The sequence below is a fragment of the Panthera pardus genome, unplaced genomic scaffold, assembly GCF_024362965.1.
Source record: "Panthera pardus isolate Hobbes unplaced genomic scaffold, ASM2436296v1 HiC_scaffold_6, whole genome shotgun sequence".
NCBI lineage: Eukaryota > Metazoa > Chordata > Mammalia > Carnivora > Felidae > Panthera > Panthera pardus.
In genome coordinates this window covers 103,025,633-103,047,380 of record NW_026526991.1, presented here as the reverse complement: position 1 = coordinate 103,047,380, position 21,748 = coordinate 103,025,633, and the positions used below count along the sequence as shown (strand labels likewise).

Genomic DNA, 21,748 nt, shown 5'->3' with positions numbered 1-21,748 from the left:
CCTACAGTGCTGCACCTGCCTCCACCTTCTGACACAACTTTCAGCACGGCTCCTTCTCGACTAGACTCAGAGCTGCCCCTGTGCCCTCCCTTCTGTCTGCCACACTCTTCCTCACGGGCTGGCTGAGTGATGTATCCGTACCTACTGCTCTGTAGAGGTTATCATTGCCTCAGATGTTGTGACCCCGTCTCCCCAGAATGACTGTGAGTTTCTGGGGAACAGGGACCACATCTCAGGTTCTTCTGGCCTCAGTGCCTGGTACGGTGTTGGGTCTAGAGGCATGCTCAGTAAACATCCCAGATGAAGACCTGTGAGTGCACATCTTAATACGCATGCTGTGAGTTGAAGGGAACTGGCTGAAGCTGGCAGCCCCAGGCTTGGGGGCAGGAGTTCAATCTTGTTCTGATGCGTGGGTGGTATGGAATTATTACTGTGGTTTAATTTATACCACTGATTCCCAATCTAGCATGGTTTTTTCCCCAGAGGATATTTGGCAGTGTCTGGGGACTGTTTTTTATTGTCACCACTGGGGTAAGGAATGCTACTGGCAGCTAGTGGGTAGAGGCCAAAGATGCTGCTGAACGTCCTACAGTGCCCAAGTCAGGCCACCTGGCAAAGGATGATCCGGGCTAAAATGTCACTAGTGCCAAGGTTGAGGAACTGATTTGCACATTTAACTTCAGATTCTGAGGCCGCTGATGGGACTTGACTTGCATATGATTTCCCCTATTCACTATGGGAGATGTGAAAAAGAAGATCTGAGGAAGGTGGTCTAGTTCCTGAGAAGCCTGAAACTGAACACAGACAGAAACATGTGAGGCGGTTACTGTGTACCTGCCTCTGAGGGCACTTTGTGGCAGGAAGCTGCTCACCCCAACTCTAGGGAGGATCAGTGAAGCCAACAGTGCTTGGGACCAGCAGCTATTATAGGGATGTGATGGGCCCAGGTGCACCCTGGGGTAGTCAGTGAATTTCTTGGTTCTTGATAGCACTGTTTCCTGAAGCAGCTAGGTACCTACTGGCTTGCCCAGGCTCCCCTGGGCTAAGGAGGGATGTGTTGCCCTTGCCTGTAGGAAACATGAAAACTGTCCTATTTGAATGAAAGCCAAGATTTCCTGGGCCCTGTGCTGTGTAGGGCCCATTGTCTACCAACAGAGCCCACTACTCTCATGAATGGGCTGCCAGAATTCCTGGACTACAGCTGAAGAGGTATGCCTAGCTTGCTTCTCAACAGCGGTAAAAATGTAGTTTTCCTATAGTGAGAATAGTGGAAAAATAGCCCTTCCACAAAAAAGGGGGTGGGGGGGAGAAATTAACCCCTCCTTGGCAGAATCAGTGCCTCACTCACGGCCCACAGTGCAAACGGTGGGCGCTCCATGACAGTAATGGCCAAGGTTTGCCAGCTCTCCCCAGGTGCCGGCCCCTCTGGTGAGCACGTCTCATGACAGCTCCCAACCACCCTCGGAGATGAGCATAGCATTACTCATCATGTTGCCGTGTGAGCACCGATGTTAGCCTCGTCGTAACCATGAGGCACATGCATGGAGAGGCAAAGCCGTTTGCGGTCACATGGCAAGAGCATGGCTGAGTCCAGCTGAGTCCAGAAACCAAACTCAGGGATTCCAGCGGCATAACTCTGTGCACTTACTTGCTGGGTGCTGTCGTGCCCACTACAGAGCAGATGGCTGGGTGGGTGGGCTCCCTGAGAGCACCTGGGGTGGCTGTGGTTAGGGGGATCCTAGCCTCATCAGATCCTAGAGTCTGCACAGCTGTGCAGCACTCCCCGTGTGTGTGTGTGTGTGTGTGTGTGTGTGTGTGCGCGCGCGTGCACACACAGGGCCCTACACACAAGCGAAGCCTCGGGCCTCCCCGCCTTTGCCCTCTGTGCCCCTGCCTGGAACTCGCTGCCTGGACTGTGTCTGTGTTGCACAGCTGTTAGCCATCAAATCGCAGCTTAGGGGAGGTCTCCCCAAAGCCCTCTCTGTGCCAGAAGTTCCTGACCGTGACCTCATTGCCAACGTCCTTCTTTCTGAACCTCTGTCAGACTCCAGGGTCACATGATTGTCTTGCTCCCCAGGACTGTGTGTCCTTTGATCCTTGTTTGCCCTCCTGCTCTGACCTATATCTTGTTCTGTCTTCACAGTCCCTGGGCACCTTGGTGTGAATTGGACCCACCCTGCCCTAACTCCTCCCTGACCTCCAGCCCCACTTTGGTTTTTGTGACTGGCTGGCCCCTGCACTCAGGGCTGCCCCCAGTCCTTCCAGAAGCAACTACTTAGTCTTGGTCTGATAGAAACCAGCAATGAGACTTAAAAAAAAAGTTCTTATAGCCTCTATCCCCAGAGTTCCCCAGAAGAACTATGCCACTTCGAAATATGCCAAAGTGAATCCTAAATGTACAAGAAACCAGTTTGGTAACAAAGAACGGGACCCAAACATTCATCTTCCCTCTGTACCATCTACCAAAGTTTTTTTTCTTTAATTCTTTAATGGTACAGTTTGAACTAGAACTGAAGTTGGACATTTTCTAGAACTATAGATCCAAAGCAAAGCTGGAACAGCACAGTACTCTCTGAACAAAACCAATACTTTTTTTAATGAGAGGTTCTGCAGGAGCTTTGCAGAAATATATCTCATTGTGACATTAAGGGGATTAACTAGAAATTGCATCTTCAGATGGGCTAATACTGCATGGGGGCAAGCTGAGCTCCAAATAAAGTTTCTGAGGCAGATTCACTGGTACGTGATGAGCCCAGGTAACTCAGCATCGGCTGGTGCCTTCCTTGCAGTACGTTTTAAGAACTTTCTACGATTGGACTTCCGGAATTCCTCACTGGGCTGATTCTGCCACAAAGGAGGGAACCTCGCTGAAGCTCTCCTCCACTACCCCCTCTGCTATTCTGCATAATCAGAGATGGAGACTAAGCCAGAGATGGAAAACTGAGAAGGCTTGGTGCCTAGGAAGGTGAGAATGGGCTGGGGTGAGGGGTGGGAGTCGAGGCACCAGCCCCTTCTCAGAGCAGTGTGGCAGAAAAGGAGAGGGGACTCAAGATGCTACCAACATTAAGTTGCAGGGAGAGGGGCGCCTGGGTGGCTCAGTCGGTTGAGTGTCTGAATCTTGATTTCAGCTCGGGTCATGATCCCAGGGTCATAGGATTGAGCCATGTTGGGCTCTGTGCTGAGTGTGGAGTCTGCTTGGGATTCTCTCTCTCCCTAAAATTAAAAAAAAAAAAAAATTGCAGGGAGAAGAGTACAGCCCGAGGTCCTAGCTTGGCCGTGTATGAGAGGGTTACAGCGGCATGCTGTGGGAGGATCAGGGAGCTGCCAACAGCTGAGGCTGTTTAAGCGGCAATGACCTCAGGGTGCATTATTTTCTGGCAATTAACCAGTGGCTGGAGGCGGTCAGGACTCAGAGGTGCAGCTGCCGGACTGTTATTGCAGAGAAGAGAGGATGTGGGCTTGAGAGCCTCAAGTTATTCCTGTAACAAGATGTCACTGTTGGAAGGATGAAGGTGACCTCTACCCCGGGGAGCCCCAGCCCAGGGCTCACAGCCCTGGCCAGCTGGCACTCCACCTAGTCGTGCTCTACAGGCTGTGCAGAGGATGCTAGTATGTGTTCTGACTGAAGTCGGAAGTTAATGTTCAGTTCTGGCCCAGGGGACTGGGAGCAGAGGGGTGGACCAGGGCTGGGGTAGTGAAAGCTGGTCGAATCAGTGATGGGAGAGTTGAGGACAGTGGGGCCTGGGGAGGCAGGAGGCATTCAAGGGACACATCAAGAGAATGCAGCTGAGGCTGTCCAAAGTCCAAGCCAAAGTGTTGGGGTCCAAAGATCACATTGTGGGTGGGGGTGGGGTCAGGAGGGGAACAGAACCTACAGCTATGAGCCAAAGACAGGAGTCCACTAGATTTCAAGCTAGGGCTGCTAGGAGTTCAGGCCAATGGGCTAAGACAGCAGGATCCAGAGGGGCAGGGGCCTGGCCTGCTGGCTGCCAGAAGGAGGGCCAGACTCCTCTCAGGAGCCACGGCCTAGGGATGCCTGAGGGATTTGGGCATGGGGGAAATGTCCGACTGCTGCTGTCCTTCGGAAGGACCTGATATCCCTTGTTGGTGTCTTCTCCCAGGCTGTGGGAGAAATGTGGTGCAGCTCGCAGGCAAATGAGATAGTGCATGGGGCCAGGGTAGAACCAAGGAGGCAACTGGGGATGGGGTTCCCAGCGGTGGTAATTCGAGGACAGGGCTGGCAATGGGGAAGAAGGGAAGGCTGAGCAGGAGAAATCCCTACCAAGCCTGGATGTTAGGAAAAGTCCTGGGGCTCAGAGAGGTCAGAGGCTCTGACCAGATGGAAACAGGAATTGAAACCACCCACAGGGTTCTCCGTCTTTTGATACAGGTGTCTTGTGTTCCTCACTAGACTCCAAGCCAAGGACTGGGATGCAGGCCCAATCATGTCTTCCCTTCTTATGCTGCCTTGTGCCCAGCAAAAATTCTGGGAATGTGCTAGAAATGCTTGTTGAGGTTGATGGCAGCCCCATCGATGGCACATGGAGAATGAGTTGCAGGAAACTGCAGGGAGGAGGTGGAGGGAATTAAGTGGCTGTAAAACCTGTCCCATCTAGAAAGTTGCTGCTACAGGTAGGCAGTGATCATTTAAATCCACTGCAGCCTGAGAAAGGTGCATCTTGAGCCCAGCATGGTGCTGGTCAGAGAAAAGGGGTGTTACACAAGGTGCCCTGGCCTGGGAGTCTGGGTCCAGTGTGCCTCTGTGACAAGATGCTGTGTAACCCTGGGCGAATCACTCACCCTTTCTGGGCCTTCTGCATAAAGTGTAGGGCTTCGATGGGAAAAATGTCTTGGTGCCAGTTTCATCAGTCTGTGTGCAGCGTTGGGACCTTGCCTCCTCTGTCCTGGCCTCCTGCTTCCTTGCAGGGACAGCTAGAGGGACACCCTGGCTCCTCTCCTTACTCACTGCCTGTCCAATCTGCTGAGGGGGCCTTCCTCCTTCACCTCGGGGCCAGCCTGTCCTCAGGATGCCACATTCTCTGCTCTCCACCATGTGGCAAGTACAGTGAGGCAGTTCTTAGAAAGGCGTGTACCCCGATCTCAACCACAGCTGAAGGGCTGCTATGGCTTCCAGCTGCAGCTATAAAGCCACATGCTCCAATCACCTTTGTTAGCCGTGGAGATGACCTTTCACTGCCATCTCTCTGCCTCCTGGGCCTTATTTTTCAATGGATTGTAAACTCCCCCAAAACCTCAGTGTGATGTGTGGGGAGACGGAGAAGGGCACCGAATGTCACCGTGGAGGGGGGGACTTCCCAGGAGGAGCATGTCCAGACAGCCATCCAGCCACCACTCCCGTCCCCATCCCAGGGACACAGGGTGGCTACGACTCCGAGGCGTGCCACTACTCCAAGATGGGAACGGGGTGTGGCTCAGAAAGCTCACCTCATCTGTGGGAAGTGGGTGGCTCCTGGGGGGAGGGTCGGGGAACGAACCTCATCAGAACAGGACAGTACCGACGGCCCACAACAGCCTCAGCAGCTCCCTGGGTGGGGCCTCGGGAGGAGGAGACCATCCACTTGGGATCAGTTTTCCTCAGCTGCCAGCCCACTTCTAGGCCCCTTACTGGGTGTGTGCTTGTGGAATAAGATTCAATTTAACACCAGTGGGAGGGAAAGAAAGGTCACTGGGAAGGTAGAAACAGCTGCATGGAGGCACAGCCTTCCAAATAAGTTGGGAAGGGCTATCTGGGGTTCAGATCACCCGTGCCCACAGTCATCAGGGCACACACGGACCATGCCTCCTTAGGTGAGAGGGACTATCTAGCATGTCTCCTTCTGTTATGTGGCTAAACTCAGAATCCGCTAAGGAAAGGAAGCAGGAACCGAATGACAAAGAGGCAGTGATCCTGAGCTAAGCTCTTGGATTTGGGATGCAAACAGATGCTGTTTAGCAACCATCCCCTGTCCTCCTGCAACAGAAACACACAGACATGTAAGCATGCACGCACACGTGCATGGTATACACACTCTCTCTCTCTGAGCTCTGAGCCTTCCTCAGGCCACAGCTGGGGGTGGGGACACAGAGAGCCCCCACTACGGGGTGATCATCTACCCGCACATAACTGAGTTGAACTTTCTCCAAATAGGCCAAAAAATTTTCTTTCGTGCACTAATAGAGCTGCTTTCTACCACACTGCCTGCACCTTGAAGCTTGACCTTCACTTCTGAGTGGATCAAGTGACAGCAGCCGGGTAACTGACCCCAGATCTCAAAATGCTTCCCTTTTCACCTGGAATGCAAACCATAGGTCCTGGAGCACAAGAAAGGCAAGTGCCCATTTCCTGTGTTGGAAGCATCCAAAAGCGGGGGGGTGGGGGGGTGCAAGGCTGGCCTGGGACAGTAAACAGGGCCCTGGATCAAGACTTGGGTGTTGACTGGGCTTTGCCAGTTCCTGGCTACGTGACCTTAGGCAAGTCTATCTTTCTCTTTGGCTAAGGAGATGGGTGGAGGGTTCATGTCTAAGGCACCTGGCAGTCCCTCCTGCATAGCCCCTGAACTAAGTAAGGCCATTGAGAAGGAAGCTGATGGGAAAGACTTGCTGAGGTCTTGAGGGGAAGAGGAGCCACACTCCACCAGGCAGCTGTGGCTGTCTGGCACACAACAGGCCTTTCCCGAATGAACCCAGCAGGACCCAGCTGGGAGAGGCAGGGTCCAGGCTGACTGTATGGGTCTCCTGAACAGCCCTCTTGCCTCAAAGCAGACTCCTGACTTCCTGAAGAGCCTTGGCAAGAGTCCTCTTATCCATTTCCTGCCTCCACTGCACCAGACCATACAGGACCAGGAAAGGCTCTCTTGTTCTGATCGAGAGGAGCTGGGGTTCTTAAAGCCCTGGCTGCAAGATCCATTCTTTTGAAGCATTTGGGCAGCTGACTCAAAGGTCAAAGTGTTACCAAACGGATGAGGCTATGACCATTCTGGCTGGGCGGCTGACGAACACGAAGGTAATGGGAGGCTGAGAAATGGGCAATGGGAACACACAGTCAACATCCCAACCCCCACCCCGGCTCTGCCCACCACCCCCACCAGAGCACTGGGGTCCTTCCTCCATTCCCAGCTTCTATCGAGGAAGAAGTTGTAGGGACCCTGGGAGTCATGGCCCTAAGAATAACTCCATTTATTTAGATTCCTTCTCAAAGGAGCTTGGTCATGGTGATGGTGATGTAAACGATAATTATAGCCACATTTTATGATCTTTACATAATGTGGTGACTTATTTCCTAAGCCTCAGAATGCTCTCTCATTCTCCACATACCTTACCCCCAGATAAAGACAGGGATAGGAGTGGCCAGGGGTGGCCGAGTGACTTCCCTGAGTCCCAGAGTAAGTTCGGCAGGCAGCGCTACAACTTGCTTTTGAACCAGTCCTTAATTCTAGACCTTACTGCCCTGGACAACCAGCTCCAAACTGCAATCTGGGGTCTCCTCGTTTTCAAGAATTGGTTCTAGCACTTCTTACTCTTTAATCCATCCCCTAAATGTAAAAGAGCCCCTCACAAAGACCCGTTTATCCTGAGCTATCCATCATAATCTTCATGTGGCTTAAGATACAAAAGTTTTCAGAGCCCATATTCAAAACTCTAAAAATACCCCTTTCTTTTGATCAGGGTAGCATCTGTCCCGGCCATCGGCCTTAGGCTGAGCTGGCCTGAATTATCTGGCTCCCTCATGCAGCCTTCACTGAAACAGAAGATCTGGTGTGAATAATTTAAACCTCATTCTCTTTCCCCTCTACTGATTTCCCACACCACGCCGGTCGGCATTTCAGCGCCCGCAAAGATGTGCTATTCCTGTCCCTGATAAGTGCTGCCTTCTTGGGAAAGTGACTTTGGGGGCTGCAGAGGTGCCAGGAGGAAGGGCCTGGACCAGGAAGGACGTGGCACTGTGTGAGCTGGACCACCCACTCCGCAAAGTTCTCAGGGAGCGTTTGATGTCTGGCCTCGCCCTCCTCCTGGTCCAGGCTGGACGCACATCATTCGGATGCCCGGTCTTTCGTCTTTCCCTTTTCTCTTTGGGGACCACTTTGTGTAGAGCTAGGCTTGCTGCATTTCTCCTTTGGAGTCTCCTTCAGCCATTAGCTGATGAAAGATTTCAAAAGGAAGTTAGATAAGGAAGCGAAAAAATGAAATGAGAGCAGCAAGGAGCCTCCGGGAACCACAGAACACTTTGAAACTGCCTTAACCATGTCGCTTGCCTCCAAAGGGGGGCCTGGGTTGAGAAATTCCCGCATGTCTCAGCCACCTTCTTGGTTAAACAGTCAGGTGCTCAATAACTCCGGGGCTGACAGGCCAGAATGTGGGTTACTCAGAAGCACTGCTTCACCTGTGTTCTGTCCTTGGGATGGCTCCGTCTTTGGTTCTTTCAGTGGGGGTGGGGGATCAGGGAAAAGCAAAGAGAGAAGACTCCAGGCTTCGAGGTTTGCTGTTTGCTACAGTGCTGTGCTCACACCCCTAGACTTCTGGGCTGGTGATGTGTCCGGTTAGGATGGTGGACCACAGAGGTCAGAGGTGTTGTGTCAGTTCTGTTGGGATGAAAGTGAGAGCAGGCAGGGGGCGGGGGGTGGGGCGGAAGGTGGGGCTGAGAAGAAGAAGGGCATTTAGCACCAGCCCGTCCAGCAGTCCCTGTGTTCCCAGCCCTGCCTTGAGGCCCAGGGGGATGAGAAAACCTCTAACTTGTTGACCCTGTGGAGCTCAGAAGGGCGAGCCAAGAGGTAGATGTGCACCGTCCTACAGGCAAGCCTGGCCTTCCAGAAGTCCCCACGTCTTCCCCGCCCAGCCCTGGCTGTGGAGCTTGGTGCCCTCCAGGTGGGCTGTGACTGGAGGCTAGAAGACATCAATTTTCTTAAGGGCTCAGCCTGGAGGGTGGGACAGGCCTGGCTAATGGATGGTATTAAGACAGGAGTGAAGGGGCGCCTGGGTGGCTCAGTCAGTTAAGCGTCTGACTTAGGCTCAGGTCATGATCTCATAGTTCGTGAGTTCGAGCCCCGCGTCGGGCTCTGTGCTGACAGCTCAGAGCCTGGAGCCTGCTTCACATTCTGTGTCTCCCTCTCTCTCTGCCCCTTCCCTGCTCATGCTCTGTCTCTGTCTCAAAAATAAATAAACATTAAAAAAAAAAAAAAAAAGACAGGAGTGAAGAAGAGGGGCTTGTGGTGTGTGGCTCACAGATCAGAATGCTGTCAGTTACTGACCCTCAGGCTTTCCTTTTGGTCTTTGAGAATGCCAAAAGCTCTTATGATTGGGCCGCTCTCCAGAGAAGTCAATAAAGCTGAGTATCCCCCATCAATGCCCATACTCCCCAGTCTAGTGTCTTTAGACCAGAACCTCTGGAAGGGACCCGATGTCCCTCAAGTTCCCTTCCACATGAGGCATCCTCTGACACACACTGCTATTTCCATACTATAATGACAGCAGGGGCCACTCCTGCTGGTCTCCTGCCCTAGTATTCTGTCTGGGCCCCGCAGGGTGCTCCCTCCTGTGCCCACTCAGATCTCTGAGATCACAGGACAGATGCTCTGTGCTGACGTCCACGGGTAGGGAGAATGGCGTGTCCCTCTGCCCACAGTGCCTCCCGTGCCTCTGCCTCCCACCCTGCTTGGCCTCCCTGTGATGGGGATTCTTGGCGGCAATTCTAACAGATTGGCCTCCCCAGTTCAGCTCCAGCCCCTACTCATTCCACATCTCCAGGGTCAGCTTGCTCATCTGCATGGTGGGGTGAACAATGCCTTCTGAATGGGAGCACTGGCCCGGGAGCCAGACCTAGCTGCTCACTAACGCGATGGTCTCCGGCAAATTGTTTAACCCCTCTGTGGCCCAGCTTCCTCACCTGTAAAATGCACACCATAAGAGTAAACACCTCATAGGGCTGGGTGAGGATTAAGTGAGCTAAATTCAGCAGTGTTTAGAACAGCACTCGGTGCACAGAAAGTTCATGAGCATTTTGACTTTGCAGGGAGGCTGTTGTAAGGACAGAGGGAGGTGGCTCTCAAAGAGCCATGCCCATCTGTGTTATAACTGCACGCTGGGGTGGAATGCAGGGGGCTGTCTCCCTGGACTGTAGGGGACCACTGGTCTTAGGAGCTCCTATGGTACCAAGACAGATGGCTCCAAGTGAGAAGGAAGGTTCCCAAGTGAGGGCCTCTGCCTTCCTTCCTGGGCTGGAGAGGTGAGTCCTGTTTCTTCCACAAGATTAGCTGGTGTTAGGAAGGGGCAGCCGGTGATGACCCAACTCAGCAGCCTGCCTCTGCGGGCCAGAGGGCCCAGCCTGAAGCCCGGGGCCCAGCTGAAGGCCCCACTTCCTAAAGGACTGAGCAGAGCAAAGGTGGACTCCCTGAGAATGGAGGGATCAGGATTCCTCTGGGCCCATCTGCACTGGTCCCCATAAGGGCTGGCACCTACTCCTGGGCCGCATCACATGCCCAGTCACTCGGTCATGTCCCGTGTCTTCTTCATTCGGCTAATGCCGATCAGATCAGGGATGTCCAGCAGGCTTATGAGGACTCATGCGAGGCCACGTGAGGGATGGCTGGCAGGTGTGGGGCTGGCTCATGGTGCACCTGTCCCACTGCTGGAAGGACAGCTCACGTCACAGCCCACGCTCTGATGGCTGGTCCCCTGTGGGACTTCACCCCACTGGTGTGCCACCATCCATGTGACCTGCACCTTGGCTCCAGGCTGTCCCTCAGAGCAGAGTTAAAGACTTTTTCTAGGCAGGGGAGAGCCATCCTGTGGAGCCTGTGCACAGGCGCTTTTGTATCCAAAGCTGAAAAAGTAGGTCACCGCTGGTGAGAGTGACTTCAGGGGACGGCCCCTCCACTGCCTCCTGCTCCCTTGGTTGGATGCACAAGGGTATGGGGAAGCAGGGTGGGGAGAGCACAGCCCTTCGAGGCTTCGTCCTGTGACCTGATTCCATTCAGGCTCAACCTGATTTCTCACTAAGCCTCGGATTGGTTCTGGCTCTGGCCCTTTCCTGCTAAGTCCACGTGTTCTGTAGCCTCCCCTGCTCCCACTGAGCTTGGTCCTCAGGAGATTAAAAGTGGGATGTCACCCAGGTGCCAGGGAGCCTACCCTGGCAAAGTGTCCTTGGGAGCAAGGGGGTGGGTCTGGCTTCTGCCCCTGCCAGTCCTGCCTGGTTTTCTTTCCTGACACGATGAACCGGCTATGGATGGACAGTCTTCCCGGCTTCAAGGAGCTTGTGCTGCCCACACCACCGCCCGTGAAATCCTCTTGCCCAAACAATCAAACCTACATCTGATCATGCTTCTAGATTCAAGTGCCTGGAGGACACGTCACAAGGATATCATCAGAAATTCCAGACTGGGAGAAAGCATAGGAAAGATGATCTTGTTCCTTCAACAAATAATTTCTAAGCAAAGAGAGAAAGAGAGAGAAAGAGAGAGAAAGAGAGAGAGAGAGAGAGAGAGAGGTAGGTGGTATTGCTGAGAGACTGAAAGAGACCCAAGAGACAAACTGCCCGACCTTAATTTTTAAAAAAATTGTTTTTTGGGAGAGAAAGTGTGAGCGGAGCAGGGGCAGAGAAAGAGGGGGACACAGGATCCGAAGCAGGCTCTGTGCTGACAACAGAGAGCCTGACGAGGGGCTCAAACCTGTGAACCGTGAGATCATGATCTGAGCCGAAGTCAGATGCTTAACCGAAGGAGCCAACCAGGAGCCCCGGCCCAATCTTAATCTTAATACATGGACCTAATTTAGGTTTTGGTTCAAACAAACTGAAAAAACAAAAACAGTTTCTGAGTCAACTGGGGAAATTTGAAACTGCCTTGTTATTTCATGATATTAAGGAATGACTAATAATTGTTTTTAGGTGTGAGAAAGGTATTGTCATGTTTTCTGAAGAAGGATCCTTCAGTTCTAGGGGGATGCAGTGAAATATTACAGATGACACGGTGTCTGGGTGCCGAGGGGGGCGGGGAGGCAGGAAGTAGGGAGGAAACCAATGAAAGAGGAGAACGTAGTTGTGGAGTCTGGGTGATGGGACAGGGGCTGCCTTATCACACCCTTTTCATTTCTGCGTATCTTTGAGAAGCACCGTATGATGAAATCTGGAAGGAGGAGGAGGAGGGAGGAAAGGCAGGGAGGGGAGAAGCAGCAGCAGCAGCCACCGAGACTGGCGTAGGTGCTAAGAGCCTGGAGACTTCGGCCAACACCAGACCCGAGGGCAGCCGTCTTTCTCTGATTCCAGGGACCTCTACCGCGTGGGCAGGGGATTCTCGGCACAGGAGCCCGATGGGGGGACGTGTGGGGGCTGGGCACTCACTGTGGAGAGGCAGCTCCTGTCCTCCCGGACGATGGCGCAGAAGCCCAGGAAGCCCGTCACCATGACAAGGGCCCCTGCGAAGATGAGGATGTAGGCGGAAGCAGCGAAGGTGCTGGACGCCAGGACGCTGAGATAGCCGCTCTTCTCCACCAGGGTCCAGACGCCCACGGCCATGACGGCGGCCCCACCCACCTGCAGGAAAGTCCAAGTCAGGGCAGGCGGCCCCCGAGGGCTCCACAGCTGCCATCGATAGAGAGCCTACCACGTTTGAGGCGCTTTTTAGTCACCATCTCATTGAGTCCTTCGAAGAGCCTGAGACAACAGTTTGGTTACCCATTTCACAGATGAGGAAATTGTGTCACGGAGAGGTTCAGAGACTTGTCCATGGTCACACATCTAAGGCAGGTGCAGGAACAGATTTTGAATCTGAGTCTGACTCCCAATTTTGTACTTCTTACCACATTGTGGTCAGAGGTCCCAGGGGCCCTGCCCCCACCAACACCCCAATACCGCCCCATCCGGCACCCTGGGGACACACATGCACACACAGACTTCTGCTGAGCATACAGGTCACAGAAACGGTTGTTCAGCCTCTGTGCAGAAAGAACCCAATGGGAGAGCCACCTCAGTTGTATTTCCCAGGTACCCTTCCTAGGCCCTTCCTAGGGCCTATTGTGTCCCCAGTGGATGTGGGGGAGATGGCTGCAATTATGGGACAAGCAATGTGTCTGGGTCCCTTCACTTCCCTGATTCCCAGCTGCCCTGTGTCCTTCCTCCCCCAGTGCTCCTTGGGTTGGTGCACATTTCCCAGGGGGGCACTTTCCTATGTGCCCCATTTCAGGCTTACACGTGCCCATGGGGGGAGCACCCTGGGGCTTCTCATCTCATTTCTTCTTATCTACAGGTGACAAAACTGGGGCCCACAGAGGAAAGGTCAATTGCCGGAGGCTCTGCTGCTGGTTAGGGGCAGTTAGGGGCAGGGCCAGGACGAGAGCTCAGAGCCTTGGACTGAAGGCTGAGCATGGTGTCTCCACCACTGAATGGATGCATTCTCCACAAATGGGGTTGGTCTGGACCAGCAGGAAGACTGGGAGACATTTCTTCTTTGCTAACTGTCCCATTCCCTTCTGGCCCGGAGAAGGGTACAGGGACAGGACACTGTTGACTGGCAGGTCAGGCAGATGTCTCCCTAGGAAATACAACTGAGGTGGCTCTCCCACTGGGTTCTTTCTGCACAGAGGCTGAACAACCCTTTCTGTGACTTGTATGCTCAGCAGAAGCCTGTGTGTGCATGTGTGTCCCCAGGGTGCCGGACGGGGCGGTATTAGGGTGTTGGTGGGGGCAGGGCCCCTGGGACCTCTGACCATCTCTGCTTTCTGTTCCTGGGAAGGGGGACTTCTGTCTGGCCCTCAGTCTCCCTTCCTCATTTAACAGTGCATTCTCTTCCTCAGATGGGTGGGGTGTCAAAAGCTAGACAAGGCCCACTGGCTCGGTCCATGGAAGCTCATCCTTAAGGTGCTGGCATCTGCCCCAGAGCGACTCTGCAGGACCCACCCTGACACTTCACAGTGTCCATTCTCGGGAGCCACAGACATCAGCGGGGCAAACGAAAGGTGGTTCTCAGCAATCACCATGCCGGAGGCAGGTACACCATTCAGCTGACCATCTTCCCCTCTGAGTTTTGCAATAGTTTGGTGAGGATAGGGCGGGGGGTGGGGCACATATGATCTCTGTTTTGCAGATGAAGAAATTGAGGCTTGGAGAGAATAAGAATGTACTCAAGATAACACCACTGGAAGGTTTCAGAACTGAGATTCAAACCCAGGTTTTCTGAAGGCCAGTCTGGGATTCTGTCCTCAGATTCCACAGACTGGGCCGGGCCCTGCTGTATTACTCACTTCGCTTTTAAAATATATCTGTTTCCTTCCAAGTGCCATTTTCTCCTCCTTGGCACCTCCAGGAGGTAAGAGAAACAGGTAGAAGAACATTACACAGCTGGGCCACTCCGAAAGGCATGGGAGAGGCTAACATGCCCCATTTCTTTAATTCCACAATGCACAGTCCTACCCGCCCCCATTTTAACATCCCGACAATTGAGATGCATCTTATGATTAATGGCATCTTATGATTATACTTGGCAGCACTTTTTGTCTTACTGGTACAGAAAACAATGGTGTACCTCACAATTCATGGTATCTTAGATTCAGTGAAATCCTGGACTACAATAGGTTTTTAAATTCCTTGTGCATGTAGGCTATCTTTGGCCCATACAACCTCCATGACCAATGAGGAATTTCCTGAGTCTGGGTCAATGAAGTTGTGTCAAGTGAGGGTTTCCAGCAAAATATCCTGCACATATTCTTTCTGCCCCCTACAGCATGACTGAAAGGCTTGGGTGAGGGTCCCAGCTTTGCATAACTAGCTGTGTGACCTAAAGATAGTCCCTTAACCTCTCTGAGCCTGAGTTTCTTCATATCTCAAATAAGGGGGGTTATAAAAGACTAGTGGTTCCCAGTCTATAATCACCAAAGACTCCTTTGATTACTTTTTCCTGTGGATCTCACGTTTTGAAGGCTTTTGCCTACCATATACAGTGCATTAATTAAGTAATAATTCATTTCTCATTTTTTATTAATCAAAGGCACATGATAGTGCCAGGAAGAGATTCTGAACAGCCTGAGATAGTCAATGTGACCCCTTTGCATTGATCTTTTAATGGGTGTAGTCTCTTTATAGAAATATACACACTATCCATTATCCATTAGGTTTGTCAACCCCACAGGCTGAGAATCAGACTTAGGACCACACATCTGGGCACATTTGGGCTTGACTAGGGACACTTTATCTGTTGGGGGACACGGAACCCACTGAAAATCTGATAAAAAGCTTTGGACACTTTGGCCAGAGAAATGGTAATCCATGTAAAATAATGTAGTCAGGTTTGGGGGCTGATGTCTAATCCTGTAGCAGGCAATGAGACCCGGTGAGAACGGTCTCTGAGGCCTCCTCCACCTCCACACCCAGATAAGGTGGCATTTCTCAGCCTGGCTGCACAATCACCTGGGAGTTCCACAAAACCCAAGTCACACCCCAGGCCAAATGGAATCTCTGGGAGTGGGATCTAGGCATGAATATTTAATTAAGTTCCCAGGTGGTTGGGAGAAAAAACCACCTTGTAGGTTTCCTATTTAATGGAGGGTCAGAGTGTCCTGTCCCTCTCCTCCAGTAGGTGGCGCTGTGCTGAATCCCACTGAATATGCTGCTTCCTGGAAGCTTTGGGCCCCACCCCTGGGCGTAGCTGCCTAGAGAGCTCTTGACATTTGTTCCCGACTTGAACCCTATCCTCTTCCCTGTCTATGTGAGGGTGTTTGCTTCCGTAGAAGCTTTGAGGTTGAAGGTGGGGTGGTGAGGAGCAGTTTTCAATCCGAAGGGATTTAAAGTCCTATTATGAAAAAACGAAACGAAACGAAACAAAACAAAAAACCATGGGGCTCCCAGGAGAAGGAGTGGGGGGGCTCTAAGAAATGCAGCCATGGGAGACAAGCAGTATTGATCCCACTAATGGAGGGTTGCTCTCTTCCAGAGCTCTTCTTGCCAGTCACAGAAAGGGCTGGAATCTTGCAAAGCAGGGAGAGCCCACAAGTGAGCCAGGGTGGCAGCAGGGTCCCCAGCCACAAGGGAGGGCCTGGAAGCCATCTGAAGGGACCCACTGCCCCTGATTAAGGTCTGGAAAACAAATTCATACTCGTTCTGACATCCAGAAGAAATAAGAATGTGATTCTGAGTCAATGGGGACACTAACCCCCGTCCCACACCCTGAGGTGTCACATCTGGTAGAGAAGTTAGTCTGCAAGGGACAGGGAGAGGGATTTGCCATCAGGATCAAGAGGGTTTCAAGTCCTCCAGGGCGTCTCCTGCATGGGGCTTGGTCAGGTCTTGAGAAAACAATCTTGCATCTGGACAGAAGAGTAAAAGCTGCTAAATGTTGGAGGAGGTCACCAGAGGGGTATTGGGAGATCAGCAGACCGAGGTTCCAGCCCTGGCTTTGCCCCTGACTAACCATGTGACTGTGTACCAGATACTTCACTTGGCTAAGCCTCAGTTTCTTCACCTGTAAAATGGCACTGCTGGATGAGAATATCTCTGAGGTCTCTTCCATGTGGGTAAAATGTCCCCATTAGTACCAGAGGACAACCTTCTGCCAATACTCCTCCAGCAAGATGCTTCTGGACCAGTGGCTCATGGCTTTCACTCAAGCCCTGGGGAGACTACCTAGATCAGCAGGAAGAGCAGTGGAAGGGGAACGGAGAGGACTGTTCAGGGGGCAGGGAGAGGTCTGATCCCAATGAGCTATTTCAACAGCTATTTGCATAGAGTTGATTCAACAGTATTTGGCTCTTTACAGAAACTGCGGAATATTAACTACATTTTTCAAAACCAAAGCCTGTAGCCGATTAGCTAGAAAACCCTGCAGAGGGTGAAGTCTTCTTGCCAATGAGGACACTGGCAGTCCAGGAGGGGCATGGCAGGTCACCGATGCCTTGTAATTTTAGGAACTTCCCATTTATAGAAAAGAAATATTGCCAAAAAGTTGCTCAGGTCATCACATGCTCAGAAGGATTAGCCTGAGCAACCGCACATGGCTGGGCCCTGACAGACATCAGGCAGAGAGTGTAAAAGTAACTGCAGGATTATCTTCGCCAGGCTACTGAAACGTTTCTGTCCTGGGATTTGGGGGAAGGGCTGGTGGGGCAGAGCAGGGGCCAGGACTGCGGGGCTCCCAATAGAAAAGGGTCCCCTAGGCAGTAGAGTTTTCTGCCTTCAGTGGGAGGGAAGCCCATGGCACGGGGAGGCAGGAAACACACGGGGTGGCCCTGCAGTTCATTTCTGTGTTTGCTGGGCGCCTCCTGGGTGCCCAGCTTCACACTGGACTGGATAGGATTTTGAGCTGAATGTGCGTTCGCCCGTGTAGAGCCCACACCTGCCTTCTCCACTCTTTCTGCCCTGGGCAGTCTCATCAATGCACCACCACCCAGACCAGAATCCACCCCCCTCCCCCAAGGTCATTATGGACTCCTCTCTCTCCTCCCAGGGAAGCCGAATGCCAGTCCCCATCTATTCTCCCACCCAGCTCAATGCACCGCCCTGGCTTTGGCTCCCTACCTCCCCACCCGTGTATCATCAGCCTCCTGGCCCCTGCTCAACCCAGAAGCAAGTGTGTCATGATTCCAGGGCTGATCCCACCGAAAAACTGCCCCCGGCTCCCTAGCACCCAGCACACCAAGCCCAGACTCCAGCATGGGCTCAAGGCCCTCCAGTATCTGGCCTCAGCTTGATTAATGACCTGACCAACACCCCCCAGTGCCAGGCAGGCATTTCTCCCAGGTCACCCCACATTCCCATGGCCTCAGTGCCAGTTCTGTTTGAGTTGAATCTTCAAGGGTAGGCTTGTCCTGCTAAAGGCCGCTTTCTACTTTGATCCACTCTTTTCTTGGCTCTGTGGTTTTAAAGATCCCTTGGTAAAGTAAATCAGAGCACTACTTTCCCTCTTTCCCCAAGCCAGTCTACCTTTATGACAAGAGCAGAGATCGTGGGATGTACTGGGGGCTGGAGCTGGGAGAGAACATAAGACTACCTGTTCCTTCTTCAAACCCAGCTCAGAATCTGCCCCCCGTCTCACAAGTCATTCTGTGCTCCCTGCTGCTTCCACGTCTTGTACGGGCTTCTAGAGTGACACGTGTCACAGTGTATTTGTTGTGTTCATCACTTGGTCTCCCTTGTAGCCTCTTGGTTAAATCTTCCTCATCTTAGTATCCCCAGCAGAGCACTACACGTGGTAGTGCCTGGTAACTCCTTAGGGAAGGAGGGGGAGGGAGGGTGGGACAGGCAGAAGAGTCAAGTCTAGTCCCTTTTATATTCTATATATAAAGTCCTGGAGAGGTGACTTTCCAAGGTCCTGTAAGTAGCCAGGGGCCAAGTGGGGACTAGAATTCAAGAACCTTATTGGCCAGTTTAGTGCCTATTTTACCAGCTGGGCTGTCGATCCACACAAAGCTGCTTTGCCCATGAAGCAAGCCACGTTACTCAGGGATGTCACCACAGGCTTCCTCTGTGACTGGTCTCACCCACAATGGCCCCGTGCAGACCAAATGTGCATCCCTGTCAAATGTATGAGCAGACCCTGACTGCACAGAGAGGCAGGGATGCCCTCAACCCCATGGGGGGGGGGGGGTCCTGTGACTTTAGCACCTTAAGAAGGGGAGCAGGAGAAAAACCAGCCATGGGACCCCTCACCTGTTCTGTCACAGATGACATGTCCTGAGAGGCAGGCAAAGGCCCGTACAGTGGGACGATGATGTGGAGGTAAAGGGCTCTCTACCCTCAGCAGGAGAGCGAGCTGGGGCTCTTCTTTTCTAGGCCTTCCATGGGAGTCCTAGAGAGATGTCCTGAAGTCACCTCACTTCCCTCCCCTGGCCGGGGCACGAGTCTTCCACCATCTCTGCCTCCCATGTTGGCCCATGTCCCCCCTAAGGGATCCCAAGGGTCCCCTGGAGGCCAAGCCTCACTGGTCCCCAAGGGAAGTACCAATGCCTCACACAACACCCCGGGGCAGCACAGAGCTCCGGGAGCAGCCGGCTCTTCTCCCGTTCTCCAGTAGCCTGGCATAGCTCCGGGGAGGCTGGGAAGGTTTTGATTATTAACACAGCCAAGCAGCTAATTAAAATAATAAATTAGGGAACAACATTGCAGGGATGACGGGAGCTATAGGGAGCTGTGCAGGAAATGGGAGGGAAGAAAAGCATTTCCTAGGCACCATGTAGGGAAGCCAGGATCACATTATCTTTTTAGGATCAGGGAGGAGGCATAAAAGTGTTGGCATTTTTGGCTCCTGACCCAAAGCTACATCCAAGGGGTCTCCTCTGCCCCATGAGATGGCCCCGATCAAATGCAAGAGGGGGAGGGGGTGGAATCAGGGATGGGGAGACGCTGAAGGATGGGGGGATCAGGTGTGGGTTGAGTGTTGCAGGCCTGGGGGCCAGAGGCACGGTGAAGCTTAGGCACAGGATGTGGGTGTCTAGTGGGGCACTTCTGAAGTCTTGCTTATATCCTTCACAATCTGCATGCCTGCCCACACCATTGTAACATCCCAATTCAGGTGCAACCTTAAACCTTGGGGACATCTTGGGTTCCAAGGAAGCATCATAGCAGCGGGTCTAAGGCTGTGATTATTGATCAGTGGTCTCTGCAGATGGGAAGAACACTGGACTTTGAGTCAGAAAACCCAGAATTCACATAAGATTCTGCCAACCACGTGAGCCTCATTTCACCTCTACAAAACAGGGATGGAGACATTAAAGAGTGGTTGTGAGAATCATTGCAGAGTGTAAACTGATTCACGGCCTTCAAATTTTGCAACCATGGCACAGTTGATTGGGAGGCGGGGAGACTGGGTTTAAAGTCTCATCGAGACCCCCAGGCCTGGCTCATGGCCACTGGCACCTGCGTCCTGCCCACGCCAGGGTGGAGGCGGCGGCCGCTCTCACCATCCTGCTGCTCTGGGTTCTGAAACTTTGGACTGTAACCCATTATGGCTGTGAAATAAATTTGGTGGATTGTAACCTGCACTACAAAGCAAAACAAAACAAAATGACACAAGGCAGAAGAGAAAATATCAGAGTGCACTGCACACAGTAAAGGTAAGCTTGGCTTTACGAACAATTCTTCACATAGTCATTGCTTATGCTTATGTCTGTTTCTTACATGGATCATGATCCCCAAAGTCTTAAAGCCAGTGCTATGAACAGAGGAAGCTCTAACTGATGAGGCATGTCCCTTAGTCTCCTCAAATAGCTACATATTCTAGCTGAGCACCAAGTGTGTCAGAAACTATGCTATTTTTCCAAATATTCATCTTTAATTCCTACAGGGCTTGACACTCCCACTGAGTGTCTGAAAAAAGGTGAGACTTGGTGAGATTCAGTGATTTGCCTAACCTTTTAGTCTGCTTAGGCTACGAGGATAAAATACATAGCTGAGTGGCTTAAACCACAGAAATGCATTTCTGTCTCTCACGGTTCTGGAGACTGAAGTCCTAAGCTAAGGTGCTGGCTGATTCAGTGTTGGTAAGGATGCCCTGCCCTGCCCTCCTCATATGGCCTTTCCTCTGTGCATGCTTATAAAGAGAGATCTCTCTCTTCCTCTACTGGTAAGGCCGCCCATCCTATCGGATTAGGATCCCACCCTTCTGATCCCATTTAACCTTAATTACCTCCTAAAGGCCCTATTTCCAAATACAGGGACATTGTGGTTTGGGACTTCAACATATGAATTATCAGGGGTCACAATTCAGTCCACAGCAACTAATGTCCCATGGCAAATAAATAAGATCTGAATCTGAACCCAAACTTGAGCCTGAGTCTTCCCAGCACGCTCTATTGTCACACTAATCCACAGATGCCCCAAAGACATTGTAGGAGAGTGCAGGACTCGGAGCTGGGGGCCGTGCGCATAGGTTTAGAGGTGAAAGAGAGCTGGGCTCCAGCTCTGGGTCTTTGGGCAAACTGCTCCCCCCTCTGCAAAGTGGGGCTTCTACTAGAGCTGTTCAGGGGTGCAGGGGTACCGGGAAGATTACACAGAATGATGCTTCCACAGAGGAAGCCTCCATAGTAAGTACCATGCATGCTAGGGACTCCGTCACTGATTTGTTCCAAGTGCCTTGCCCAGTACTTGTTAAACACTGCGGATGGAGTTTTTGACTGTTGTTATTGTTGGCCAGAATGGCTGGGTGTCACCATTAGAGGACTTTGTGCAAGATTCTGAACTGGGTGAGCTTGCTCCCTGCCCAAGGATAATGGTGATACCGACCATCATGGTTGGTTGGGGGATCGCAAGAGATAACCCGAGGAAGGTCTTTATCCAGCAGTGACTCACAAGGGCTAGGCATCATAAACCACCACGAGGAAGGCTTCCTGATCCTCTCTGTGCTGAATTTGGACAGAGTGTGGCAAGGTGATGTATGGGGAGGGAACACTGTTCTGGGGGAGAAAGGAAGTTTGAGTGTTCACCCCAATCATACTCGCAAGAACAACCTGTTGCTGCTGTCTGGGCTCGCTCTCTGTGTCTGCATGGTTGTGCTGGTGGTAGCAAGGGGCTTAGAGGACAGAAGACTGGCTGCTCTCTGAAGACCCTCCCTGGCTCTCGGCATTAGAGTCTTAAGAGGAAGGCAGAAGAGGTGGGAGTGGTGGCCGGTGTAGACAACGGCATTGTTATGTGTCTTAGGAGAGGGGCTCAGGTGTGGGGCCGGCTGCTGGACTCTGGGCTATGTGTAGTGGGGTGATCCTTCTCTCGAGGGAAGGGGCCCTCCCTGACATGGCCCCCTCCCTAGGGAATTCTGGTAAATTCCCAGGGACTTTGTGC

The 21,748-nt window shown here is 52.3% G+C and overlaps 1 protein-coding gene across 5 annotated transcripts in view; it reads right to left on the bottom strand.

Moving 5' to 3' along the window:
• TSPAN11 (tetraspanin 11) overlaps positions 1-21,748 on the bottom strand; it is a 73,806-nt gene that overhangs the window by 19,530 nt on the left and 32,528 nt on the right. For all 5 annotated transcript variants that reach the window (XR_002084531.2, XM_019464824.2, XM_019464825.2 and 2 more), the window contains exon 3: positions 12,332-12,523. Coding sequence is in view for 4 of the 5 variants with exons in the window: in XM_019464824.2 (XP_019320369.1) it covers positions 12,332-12,523 (192 nt within the window). In the remaining variant the exon portion in view is untranslated. The remainder of the gene's footprint in view (positions 1-12,331; positions 12,524-21,748) is intronic.